Source organism: Macrobrachium rosenbergii, chromosome 4 (assembly GCF_040412425.1).
Source record: "Macrobrachium rosenbergii isolate ZJJX-2024 chromosome 4, ASM4041242v1, whole genome shotgun sequence".
NCBI lineage: Eukaryota > Metazoa > Arthropoda > Malacostraca > Decapoda > Palaemonidae > Macrobrachium > Macrobrachium rosenbergii.
The window spans coordinates 57,304,099-57,318,008 of record NC_089744.1 but is presented as its reverse complement, the minus strand read 5'-3'; the positions used below and the strand labels follow the sequence as shown (position 1 = coordinate 57,318,008).

The window sequence follows — 13,910 nt, the reverse complement described above, 5'->3', positions numbered from 1 at the left end:
AATTCACAACAGGAATAACAGGTGAAGCGTCTGCTATAAAACACGAAAAATCTTTCAGTGAGTGAAGTGCGTTCCGTCTCCTTTTGCTGAGAAGGTACTGTTGCATAGCAATCTAAGAGCTGAAGCACAATGTACTGTAGAATGAGTGATACTACAACGGTGTTAAAATTATTCTTGCATACAGAAAAATACTGAATTTAAAACTGAAAAAAAGATTTGGCAGCTATCATTCGTTATAAAATGGTGAATATCTTTCACACGGACACATAAACAATGTAAAATGTGCCTATTACTAGCTGAACATATATGATGATGATTATATGACTGATTACAAAATAAACTGCAATGTGATCAGCTTTATATTTGCCAGACCTAAAAAATACAGAGTCTATACTTATCAATGTTAAAAAGACAGTGAAAAACCACCACATCCAACGGCCAAAATCTTAATTCGCCATAACTATCTATGGTTCTAAATCATTCTACTTTAAACTACACGTTCGTCTTACGTCATAACGTCACCGGAGGAGAAATTAGACACGATAGAGGCGGGGTTCTCGACAGAGTCCCAATCATAGCATGATTACATAAAAAAAAAGTTTAACCTGTAACAGTTTCTCTGATCTTCCTCCCCTTCCCGTCATTCCCGAGGGAGTTGGCGAGGGACAGTTACATTAGTCTTCATATGATGCATTACCTTGGTCACCTGGTTAATAAATTATATTCCAATCATCTTTTTTGCTTCTCCTCGTTTCCAGATGCCCCTCAGCTCTGATACAAACTTTTCGCAAAAAAAGCACCCATACCCAACCATTATTGGTGAAAACCTTTTAGTAAAATATTCTATTTTTCACACATTTTTTCCACACTCAATCAGATTGAAGCAGTTTAAGCAACGGATATGACGATTAAGTCGCATTTCATTTTGTGCATTTGTGAACGGATAAACTGAAACAAACGTGATCTGTATTTCTATTTTTGTGTGTAACAACGATAGCCTCCTGGTAATGAATTGCGTTTACTCTTGCCGTTGTCCAGCCTGGGACCATTCACACTCACCACTGGTCCCTAAGTAACTATACAGAACGAAGGTATTTTGTGTCAAGCTTCACGAAGGTACGTACCGTCCCAAAGTTCGAGACTTGCAGTTTCTTCCCTCACTGGTCATAATAGCAATAATTAGTAATTGAATATGTTTTCCCTTACTTTAACATAAGTGAGGAATATTACGCAGCCTTGACCATTTACCAATAACCTTACCATAACGACAAAAATACAAATATATAAATAACGGAATAGGAAAATGTAATGGAAAACTGCAAAAATTACCGTGGAGGTAATGCAGCATCTCAATACTAATCTACCCATACCATAAATGATGGTTACAAGTCCCGACAAAACACCTTCATTCCTCAAACCTATATAGGGAACAGTAGTGAGAGATATCGGCCCCAAGCTAGAAGACAGGAACTTTCAAAATACACACACAACACACACACCCAATATATATGGATACACTTTTCAGATTTGTCATGAAAGGAGAAAAACCATACAGTTAGTAAAAATTCAGACGAGCCAACAGGATCTCATTAAAAAAGTAATGGACTGCAACCGGTTCTGAAGGGAGTAGTTTTAGTAGTCATGTAGGCGAGTAGTGTAGTGGTTATGTAATCACTACCGTGGATAGTGCTCATTCATAATGACAAAGAACTGGGAACTGAAATAGAGGAGGTCAATCGGCCAGCGAGGAACAACTGGCTGCTTATAATTCCAGCGTGACTATGACAGTGGAAAGCTTTATAACCCTATTTCATCCAGGATATTGACCATTCACGCCGAATTACAACAGCGTTTCCACCTCCCTCCCTCCCTCCGTCCTGCGGTTTGCACTCGAGTCAAATGGAGGGGGTTTATGCTGATCTAACGCTTGTCGTGTCAACTTGAGGCATTTTTCTTCAAAGAAAAACTGAACCACTGATACACTATGCGAAGTTTTTCCTTCATCAGTTAGTCATCTTAGTATGCCACGCTTGTTTATGTAGGGCGCTCTCGTGCAGTGTACAGGCAGCTCAGTTAGTACGTACATACATACTTACATAGGCTACTGCAATAATGGAAACTAGCTACACATATGGTTCGTGAAAGGTAAAAATCACTACATTAAAAAACAAAGTTACAAAAGATTTGATGCATTAACCCTGTGACGGAATTATCCGAACAGACAAACGTAAACAATATTATTACCAGTAAAAAAAAAAGGGGGGCAATCTCGGCAATACTCTAAAGACAATCAGCAACTAAGCCTGACAAAGAATGGACAGGAATGGAATGGAATATAGAGTTCAGGCCAAAGGCCAAGCGCTGGGACCTATGAGGTCATTCAGCAATGGAAAGGAAACTTGAGAGTAAGTAGGTTTAAAAGGTGCAACTGGGGTAAAACTTCGCAGTTGCAATACGAAATAATTGTTAGGAGAGGGTGGAGAGCAAGATGGAAGAAATAATATGAATGGAGGTACAGTAAAAGGAATGAAAGGGGTTGCAGCTAGGGGCCGATGGACGCTGCAAAGAACCTTTACTAATGCCTACGGTGCACCCCATGAAGTGCACTGATGGCACTACCCCCTACGGGGTAAGCCTGATAAAGAATGCCGAATGAAGGATTTTATCTTGCAATTTTATGAAATGTACAGTGTTCACAAAAGTGGTTTTATTAAAATGTTATCAAGATGTTTAGCATGGGGCTGTTGTTAATTTACAAAGCAAGAAAAACAACTTATCTTTTCTCTTTAGTCAGAGAGAAATTAATGAGACCTTATGTAATATTGTTTCGAACTGATGTAAAAGTCAATAGTACCCAATTACTTGGAACTATTTGAATGAAATACAGGAGATATAAGCATCACATATTATTATGAGATATGCAAAAACAATATGCATTTTTTTATTTCGACCAATATAGAAAAAACGCTGATGCAGGACTGATGCAGCCGGGTGAAAGAAAAAGTGACGGTAATTACAATTTCTCTGACGAACGCGACATAGGGTGTCAATAAAAAGAACAAACAGTTGAAGTTTTAGCAGTAAAATGTTCTCGAGGAACCCCATTACCAGTGACATAAATAGACTTATTACTGAGTATATACATAGAGGAATACACTACAATACTGGTACGGATTTCTCCGTTTCACTTCAAACTTTTTTACGACAAAGTGAAGGATCTTTTTCCAACTAATTTCTCTTGAGGAACAGACCTCCATGACTGTGCGTGTCGATGACACAAGGAAGTAATGCAATTACAATGTTCACACGTTACATATCATGAACTAAGAGCCTTCGTAGATGATACTTACACCAGTCACCCCATTCCGTAGTAAGATGATGCTCGGTCTGAAGGACAGATAAAGAAAGCTTCCTTGGAGGCTTGTTGGGAAGCGGAACGGAGGACACAGGCTGACCTAATTATGAACTATAATGGCAACGTTTTCAATGCTATTACCGCCCTAGTTTGACCACATAGAGGCCCTTGATTACAGTGTTCATATCAACTTAACTTTCCCAGGAATGGCGAGCATATCAACCTGCACTCGAGTAGGTTTGTTTCACCCAAGCTTTGCTGAAGTATACGCGAGACTATGTAATGCTTGACCTGTGGCAGCTGTAGAGCTTGAGAGTAATTTTCAGTTTCATATGAGAACAAACAGAAATTCCTGGTGACACCAAATTCCCCATTAAGACTGATCTCAGGAAATCAAATGATAATCCCTTGTTAAGCAAACAACAATGTGCGATTTTGAAAAACCAATGTACAGATAAGATTCGTACACTTTATTTTATATAATTTCCTTCAATGAGGATTTTGGTTTACTGACATTACATTAACCCCTTGATATTCTTACCAAAATCATTATCATACATAGGCAGTGTTTCGTTAATGACCTCAGAATGATAATAATTACATTACAGAAAATATTGGTATACACAAACATAAACTAAATTATTATCATAAACCCTTTAAATACTCAAGATCATAAACGCTCGTATAAAATGAACACGGCACTCACAGGGTACAACAACTTATTTAGTTACAACTTACGGTTCAACAGACATGTTTTAAAATGTAAACTTAAAAATACATTAATTTAGCTAGACCTGGAGTCTCCAAAGCGGTCGATATCGACACTTGGGGACAGATGGTACATCCACGGCGGTCCATAAATTATTTGGGGTTAAAAGCAGGCGTTGTATAAGAAGTAAACGTCCTTAAATTGCAATACAGTACAATTTGGATTAACATTTCTGATTCATATATAATCAGTCTCTTGTATTTTTACGTTCTGTTCACTAAAATATAATAACAACATAGACATAATTTAGTAGAGCCAGAAACATTGGACCGGCTGGACACCCATTTCCGCATAGTCAATGAAGGTAATATTATTATTCACATTTTTCTACACTAGAACTGTAACATTCGAAAATATTTCAGCTTAGCCTTTGCTTCATTTTGAATTCGAGTTGTAGTAAAGTAATTTTTACCCTACACCACCAAACAAATCTTATCAAGACAAGAAACACTTACAAAGGTAATGAACGAAGGAATTTCTACCTTTAAATATAGGGGATCATTATTGACGTTTGATTATTTATGTACACCTTTCTTCTTGCACAGGCCTTGGGGTCGTTGAACGATCAACGATATCACGACGGTCTCACAAATTTAGGGTCACCTGACCTCGACAATATACACATTGCGTATAGCGTGTTTCATAACCATTCCATCCTCATTTCTGCTTTTACATTCATTCACTCTCTCTGCCGTTACCCCATAGATTATAACACAAAGAGCCTCTCTCTCGGCATCTGCCTTACCATGACAAGAACAGAGGGGTCAGACTTGAAAGATTCAAGTCACACACGGAGAACTTCGGGCAGGCTATACTTGTTTCGCCACGTTCACTTTTGAACGTCTCCCAACCATAAGAATTCTCGGATCTCGCCTTCAGATAAAGCCAAGGGTCAGGGTGATCCAGTCGCCGAGATGCACGAAGAAGGGAAGGAATGAAAGGAAGAGAGTCTAGTTAACAGTTCCACTTGCCATTTCACTTCTTTATAGCGTATGCAACATGAAAACATATTTAATAGTATCTTCCCCTAAGACAGAACCAATGTATAACTCGTCATAACGTGGGTTCATGCTCATACAAATACATACACAGGAATTAACTCCTTCCATACAAAATCGCATTCATGAATTCATAAAAAAAAAAATTCTAAATCACAGACGTTCACAATACATATACTTTAGAAGGGGGCAAAACAAGGTCTTTATCTATACTACAGCTATCACGAAGAAAACCAAAAATCTGCAGAAAGCAAATAAACAATCATTTCCGAGAACTCTCGTTCTCCTTCCTACCTTACCTCCTTCCTGCTTCCTAATCTATATTTAACTTCGTTCGAATCCAAACAAGAAGCCAAAGCTATACTGACAACACCAGTCCACTTCTAGCCAAGAATCTATGAATTATTGACTCTAGTTAATCCTGTATGACACAAAGCAAGACACGAAACGTAACAATGTCTAGACACAAGGTGGGAATCCCAAAGGTTTTGGCGTCTGATTGGTCAGATAATATTATTACTCATTAAGAGGAGGGGACCCCATTAAGAAATGCCATATAACTTCATCATTCATAACAATCTTTCGAGGTCAAACTAAAGCCCAAACTGATATTAGAAATAGTCGGACATCGCTAACTTGAAATTCCACTAAAAAGAAAACAGAACTTTACCAAGAAAAACACGAACTGGCCAAGAGAAGACGTTACCCACATTTCGTCATCGAAAACGAAGCTACATCGTAGTTGACCTAACAATCGTCGGAGTACAGACTCTACGGTTCAGTATTTCAATTAAATAAAGGTCGTGGAAATGTGACCGTCATGTATATATATATATATATATATATATATATATATATATATATATATATATATATATATATATATAAGATCTCAAAGGCATAAAACCCATTTGCGGCCATGGGATTAACGTCAGTGTATTCCAGCCCCGGAACCTTCCATTTACAAAGCTACATCAGCCGACTGCGCAACATCCCGCCTCCACGAAATCCATTCTTCTCGGACACCTCATCCCCTGGGAGGCTGCACCGCCCACGCCACATGCCAACAACCCTTTCGCTGATCGCCGAGACGACCCAGGTGTTTTTAATGCTTCAAATAACAAAATCTCCCGGTACGGGTGAGGAAATTCTTACCCAAAATACTGAGAAAATGTTTTCCCTTCATGGTAAAAAAATGACTAAGTTTCAATGCATTTACATAAAAGTAAACATATTTTTACACAGCATACATACACCTACATATGAACTTGTAAACTATACAAGCATACGTACAAATAATTTTCCTTTCTGGTAAATCATAAGATTCCAATGCAATATATATGTATGTATATATACGTGTCTATGTATAAATGTCTTTGTGTGTGTGTGCGTGCCCGTTTAGGATTATAACCAAAATATGGACTTAACATTGTTAATAAACCTAGACCAGAAAATCTCTGGGTAACCTTTCAAGTTTCTACCCTTAACTGTTTCATGTCTCCTTGCGAACATTAGTCCAAAGACCAATGCATATTTCTCTCTCTCTCATAAAAACATTAAGGCTCCACACGGGCAAAAGCGAACGAACAGTGCCATCACTGTCAAGAGAAGTCAAAGGTGACCCTGGGGCATTTCCCCTGAGAGGACATCATCATACCCTGACCTTTTCGCTCGGCTTGGAGTCTTGTACGAAACGCACCCAACATCTTGAGAGTGGTATCCATCAATACTAAATTAATCAGTAAATCCTGAGGGTAAAACGAATGAATACTATTACTATGAAGGAAAAAGTTGTGTACGTTAAGAGTCCTTTGCACGTCAACGCCAAGGAGACACGGGGCTAGAGAATAGAATCAGTACATTCTCACATAGCCTCCTCATGGCTGCAAGACTTTTTTTTTCTCCTGGTCCCAGTCAGGACAAAAGCCACACCCAGGGATAGTGTTGCATGGTTGCCAGCCGATTCTTAGTGAATGCTACAACTGGCGTCGAATGTGTTATGACACAAAAGAATACGAATCGTTTCTAAACACATTACATGACAATAACATCAATTAATAACAAACGTCCTTACACCCATTACGTTCTGCTTACACAACTGGCAATGTGCTCAAATCTAGGATGCTCTCTCAGGGTACTCCCCACAAGCAAACATACTGGATGGGGTACATGGCCACTGGTGTTACGCCGGGACATCGAGTTACGTTTTTTCCTCAATTCTTGGTGGCTGACAATGGCCGCCAATTATACCTCATGCAAAGAAAATTTGCTGCAGTAAAATAAATACCCACACACACACACGCAATATGTAAACGTGTGTTTTGTGTGTGTCTTTCCATGGAAGCCGGTACCTGAATATTTATTCAACTACCCACTCTCTAAAACTTTAATTCTGTTATGAGAGTGTTAGTTATCAAGCGGCCCGAGTAACCAGTAAACATATCAATAAATTGAAGCTTAGGCATACAATCTAGATATTCTGAAGTCTTGGGCATCGATAAAAAAAACTTCTGGCTTCTGTTCTTGCCATTTCAAAGATTGGCAACACTGCACAAATGAATTCACTTCAAAGAATAAAATTTTATCGTTGAATATGGTTTGTGAAAAGAAAGCGTCGAAAGGAAACGCACTTTCCTCTAACGTGTGTCTGATGAACAAACATAAGGGAGTTGATGAAATGGTTGATATTAGTCATCGAAGACCCGGTGCAATTCAGAATTCAGGAGGGGTGACTCTGAAGTGGGGGTTGACCAGGCTGACCGCCGTCCTCAGGGAACGAATGGAGCGTGCGTGGAAGTCGAGGGTGTTCGAGGGAGGAGAAGGGGAAGGAGAAGGGAGAGGACAGGAGACAGAGGATGAGGAGACAAGGTTGAGGGTGTTTGCCTAATGGTGGTCAAGCAGGTTCTATTTGGTTCTACCTGGAGCTTCCCTTAGGCAAGCCCTCTGACCAATCGCCTATATATGCCCAATAACAAGTGACGGGATGCCCTTCTCCGTGGTCCGTGCCCTCTCCCCCGGCTCTTTTCGAATGTTATCTAACAAAGCTAAATTCTAAACTGAGCGCGTTAAGAATTCAAGAAATCGTCTTCGCTAAGATAAAGCAAAACATCAACTGATTCTGGCATACTTAATTTAAAATCACAATTCCAAGAACTAGCGAAGCAGAATAAAAAATGTTATTAGTTTCTCGGCATTGAAAAAAAAAACCCAGTTGTGAAAAACTAGCACCATTCTGTAGCGACGTTACACATCAGTGTTGTAAGACGAACAGTCCGACTTTACGATATCACGAATTGACAACAACTGTCTTATCTAAACCACAGAATACAAGTGAAAAAAAAATGACAAAGAACTTTAGTCCGTTTCAATAATATCCTTTGTACATGTTCAAACACTAGAGCCTAGAGAAGAATTTTCTATGAGTAAACAAAAGCTTCCTGAAAAGATCTGGTGATCTCAGCAAACAAGAAAATCCACTCAGTTGGCTTCGAATCTTCGTAGAGAGAGGGGGAGAGTGATGGTGGGGGCTAAAAATACAATTTCCCTTAAAATAGGAAAGAGGAAAATTTTACGTGGAGAGGCTGGTAAAAGACACAAGAATGCAATGCCATCCAATTATTGATAAAAGTATATATCAAATGGATGCAAACTTCAAAACTATGATAACATCCACGATCGGTAGGACTCTAAAAAAAATTGCAAGAAATATTAAACTATTTCTGTGTTGTTAAAGCTCAAGCTGTTTATCGGGATCGGTATTTCTCAATTCTGAGTCACCTGAGGCATTGTTTACAGTATATTAAGGACGGAAAATCTCACATTAAGATGATTCTGGAACAGTACACACACACACACACACACACACACACACATAATATGTGTCCCGAGAAGGGGGAGAGAGAGGTAGCACTTCCAGTCATACCCTAACAAACCTATCCTTTAGATATTACATTACTCGACATAATTTATCCAAGACTTTATAGTTATAACCTTCGATACCAAGGTAATGAAAATCTTGAAGAGTTATGCTGTTAAACTACCGATTTTTGTAAGGTGTCTTTCTTTACATAACTTTAAAAACGTTTTTACCTACCACTTGTAAAAACAGCCAATTCATCTCGCCTCAAAAATATTTTCCAAAACCGGCGCTCCAATAACCTTAGTGGAAAGAATTCCAATGATACGAGCAGGGTGCCATGTTTCCAAGAGACGGCTGCAAATTTCATCAGAACGACACAAAGATATTTAAAGTGCATTACAAACTACGAACATTTAGTCAAACCAAGCTGCAAATAAGAAGTCGACTTTGAACTGATCTTGAACACCATATAAAAGTCAGGCAGAATTTAGATTAAGCCCAACGAAAGTTGAGCAATTGGGCCTAGACACACGAGCAAAGTAGAATACTGATGATTATTAAAAAATCATTAAAATCATATTCCATCTATGGTGTTTCGAATAAAATTTCATCGTTTGACGGAAGAAAAGTCATAATTACTTAAAATATATTAATGATGTATATATACATATTGATATATATATTTAAAAATCCTTATACATTTCGTGATATAATACAGAGTATACATAAAAATTCAAGCTCACTTACATAAAACGAAACAAACTCGTACAGCTAATAAAACTATCATAAACAGCGCTAGAGACCCATACTATCTTACCATTAGGATTGCAACTTTACATAAGATACATTTCAGTTAGGTATCTAATAATTTCCAATTTACCAGAATGATAAAAATATTCATGAAAAATACAACCTTGGTAAATATATAAATGACCGGCACACTTTACCAGAATAATAAAAATATTCATTAAAAATACAACCTGGTAAATATATAACTGAATGGCAATCTGATGAATAAGCATCACTAATCTTCAACAGAGGATTCATATGCATTTTTAATTATTTTGTATTCATTTCATGAAACTAAGACAAAAACAGGAGAAATAAAACAGAAATAGTTTTGAGGAGCGATGATAAGTTTATAAATCCACATCTCAGAGTGCGAGGGTGTGTACGGCCATAAAGTTCTCCAGCGTTAAATCACTCCCGATGAAACATGCTCCAGCATCAGAGCAAGCAGACAGATGAATCCAAAGAATATGGGTGGATCCTATTGGCTAAGCAATAGAAGACAACCAATCAAAAGTAAGAATTACCGAAGCAACAGAGTTCTGTTTACTCTTGAGTAAGAAACTGGTTCTACATTAGGTAGCACGAGCTCTCCTAAAACCAGTCCTGTACTGATTGCAAACCGGTCTGTGGCCTTGCTTATTCGTTATTTTCACACACATACGAACATACAAGGAAATGCTCGTGGAAAGGGAAAAATAAAATAGTAAATAGCAACAAAGATCTACAATTTTTAATCAAACTTGAAACACGACTCTTGACACGAAATCATGACTTGAAATATTCACTTAAGAAAAAAAAAAAATCCAACAAAAACAAATATATGAATGGGTTAGTGCACTGAGTAGGAAAACACATCACAGCATCAAACAATTCAGGGTGAACAAACGAGAGAGAGAGAGAGAGAGAGAGAGAGAGAGAGAGAGAGAGATGATGACACCAGTACGGCTCTAACGTTTGGCGTTTCAAGTCAATGACCTAAACTCAGTCGCTTCTTGGAATATATAGCTGCTGAAGAAAACATATCAGTATCGACAAAAATTTTTTTTTTACATTATTACTTGTTAATTGTGCTTTGTTTTTTTAAATCGTGAGTTTTACTCCACTTTATAATCACTTACCCTTAATTACAATGAAGCATGTGTAGAACTAAGATGTACCTTTGAATATCTAATCAAGTAGGGAAAACTTTGCACCTATGACAGCTGTGTCAAACCCATTTTTGTTTTATTCTATACGTACGAAACTTTTAAGTCATAACAAATGCGAGCTCTCGGGCTTCAAAAATTAAAAGCAATCCATCGGTCTGACCGCAGACTACTGCATAATGATATTCATACCTTTTCTTAATATTAGCGTCCCTCTTTTTAAGGTAAAAACAAATGCGAGTTCCTGGGCTTCAAAAACCAAAAGCAATTCGATAATAAGGTCTAACCTCAGACTGATCCATAATGATGTTCACACCTTTTATTAATATTTAGCGCCCTTCCTTCTAATGTAAAATGAATCTGACTTATTTAGGATCAGACAAGCTCAAATAACGTAGCCTATTCCTGGTAGGCAGAAAAATCATCCTGTAAAGGTGTGAACTTCAGTCCTGTAAATATGTTCCGTATAATACCTTTGCTGACCCTTGAGTTCGATACCATTCATACCGTATACATGAAGAGAAGTGGAGCTTCACTCAGAATGACTTTACTTCGTGACAGACACACACACACGAACAGACTGGCTGACTGGTTTATTTGAATTGGAGTCGTGAAAACTATGGTCACCGACGCTGCATGCACGAGTGAGACAGAACGTGTATACCGAGAAATGAAATCAATAAATTGGAAAGAGAAAAAATCTGCAAAAATCCTTTTCACTTTTATGATTTTTTTCTTTCCCTCCCTTTGAAAATGATGCAAGATAAAAGAGACAAGTACAAGGACTGGATATTTTCTGGAGTTAACGCGCGAAGCGGAACGCCTTTGTTTCCTCACAGTAATTAAATGAAGGCGATTGAGAGTGAGGCGATAAACAAGAAGGTAGGAGAGAGAGAGAGAGAGAGAGAGAGAGAGAGAGAGAGAGAGAGAGTTTAAGCTCAATCGTACAGAGGATAACATATATCGGAGTCTGCCTAGGGTTAAAAATGACTCATGCTCTGAAGTGCTGTCCCCTATACGGTCTATACCCCATGGACGCAAGTACCTCTGTATTCTTTAAAACTCTTGAACTCAAAAGCACTCGACGCAGAGAGTAAGTAAACAGATTACTAAAACTAGGCGAGCAAAGCCATTTTAGGAAACAAACTATTTCCATGCACATTTATTCTTTATTTCTATAACTTTCCATGTAAATACTGCGTGACATTTTATACGGAAAATATATTTACCAAATCTCATCGTAAGCACTTTCTTGGGATAATCTGCATGGGTATCCCATTGCATTAAAAATTAATATCACATATGAAAATAATTTTTTTCATCTTACTATTTCTCTTTAGAGGTGTGGAATGTGAGTGGACGGTTTTCAGCAACGGAGAGAGAGAGAGAGAGAGAGAGAGAGAGAGAGAGAGAGAGAGAGAGAGAGAGTTGTTCTTGTTCTGGTCGGTTACATGAGAAACAATACAATGAGCAGGAGGTTCTTGAACTCTTTGATATATACTGCCTAAAGGCCGAGTCACCATCGGATATCATTATCGAACTGAATTTTCAGCAATGGTTTCTCGTAACATTGGAATGAATGACATCAACCTATTTACTTACTTGTAAACCCAAGTGATGAAGATTTTCTGTAAAGATGTCTGTAACTACAAACTTAGCATATTTGGTTATGACTTATTTCAAGGTAAAGAAGTACATTTGAAATGTATAAAAAAGTAGATCCTTTGCGATGCTGCCACATGGTTTAATACATCTACGTCACTAAACGTAAACCATCAGCACAGAGGAATAGCAGGAGTCTTGATATCGCACAAAACGCTTCTTGCAGAGGAACTCAGAGACTGAGAGAAGAATCCAGTAATGAGATACAAGGATGACTCGGAAGCAGCCAAGCGCTGTGATCATCTTTGGGCAAAAATATAATCATATAAGTTTGAATTGTACCACTGATGTGTAAAGCAGTCAACAAAAGCAATGAAACCTTGCTGCCACATAAAAACAGTGATGGAAAAGAAGTGTACCCTGATGTTTTTACTGAAGAATTTTATCAGACTTATTATGACTTCCAACATCTTGAAAGGAATAGTACTTGTAAGTTGCTAGCTGAAGTTTATCATTTTAATATAATAAGAAATTATCATTAACTGTTATTTTTTTCCTCCATCAAAAGTTTAAAGTTAATTTTAAAAAACTCAGACTGTGAACTCGCATGCATACAACGTCCTAATTTTCTTGGAGGTACCTCAATGTTAAAAGGACGAACAGTTTTTATTTGACTAAATAGATATAAAAAGTTTAAATCCTTTTAATACTGATATAAAAGGTCAAGTTCACGATTGCATCACAACAGTTTTTGGGAATTATAAGAATTCTCAGTATGAAACATCATTGCTCGCCCTCGGCACTGCACGAAAATATTCATGACTCAGCCCCAGACACACTATCACATAGAGTTTGCACAAGATTTCTACCTTTCATGTTTAAAAAAATACCAATCATAATTACTAACATTAATATTCTTTATGATTAACAACTGCAGCTCCGGTAACCATCTCTACATTATACTCTGTAAAACTATCAAACGACCCATTAATGCGTAATTTTCGCAAGGATCTCTCCCTCCCTCTCCCTCTAGGACATACTGAAAGAGAATCTGTTAAATTTCACTCGTCTGAATTAAAAATTTTATCATTCGGAATTAAATCAATATTTGCATTTATAACTAATACAAAATATAAAGCATAACTGACATAAGGACTTCCGTTAATTTCATTAGGTAGATAAACCACAACACTGGAAGAGGCCAAAACTTTCCTGGAGAGAGAGAGAGAGAGAGAGAGAGAGAGAGAGAGAGAGAGAGAGAGAGAGAGAGAGAGCGCCCTTCAACTCAAGAGGAAAGAGTAACAAATAGCATCCTTCTCTCCTTACCTTACTGACACTCCTGGAGCGCGTTATCTTGCGCCCTGCAACCAGCAACGACACCATGGGCTGC

General features: G+C 37.9%; 2 protein-coding genes across 3 annotated transcripts in view; both read right to left on the bottom strand.

Moving 5' to 3' along the window:
- LOC136837770 (uncharacterized) overlaps positions 1–13,910 on the bottom strand; it is a 1,038,075-nt gene that overhangs the window by 44,287 nt on the left and 979,878 nt on the right. The gene's annotated exons all lie outside the window — the stretch shown is intronic.
- Positions 12,387–13,910, bottom strand: part of LOC136834880 (uncharacterized) — a 24,605-nt gene continuing 23,081 nt past the window's right edge. For both annotated transcript variants that reach the window (XM_067097702.1, XM_067097708.1), the window contains exons 2-3: positions 13,847–13,910; positions 12,387–12,823 (exon numbers count right to left, since the gene is read on the bottom strand). The exon at positions 13,847–13,910 is cut by the window's right edge and continues 929 nt beyond it. In XM_067097702.1, coding sequence (XP_066953803.1) covers positions 12,680–12,823; positions 13,847–13,910 — 208 coding nt within the window. In that variant the 3' untranslated portion in view covers positions 12,387–12,679. The remainder of the gene's footprint in view (positions 12,824–13,846) is intronic.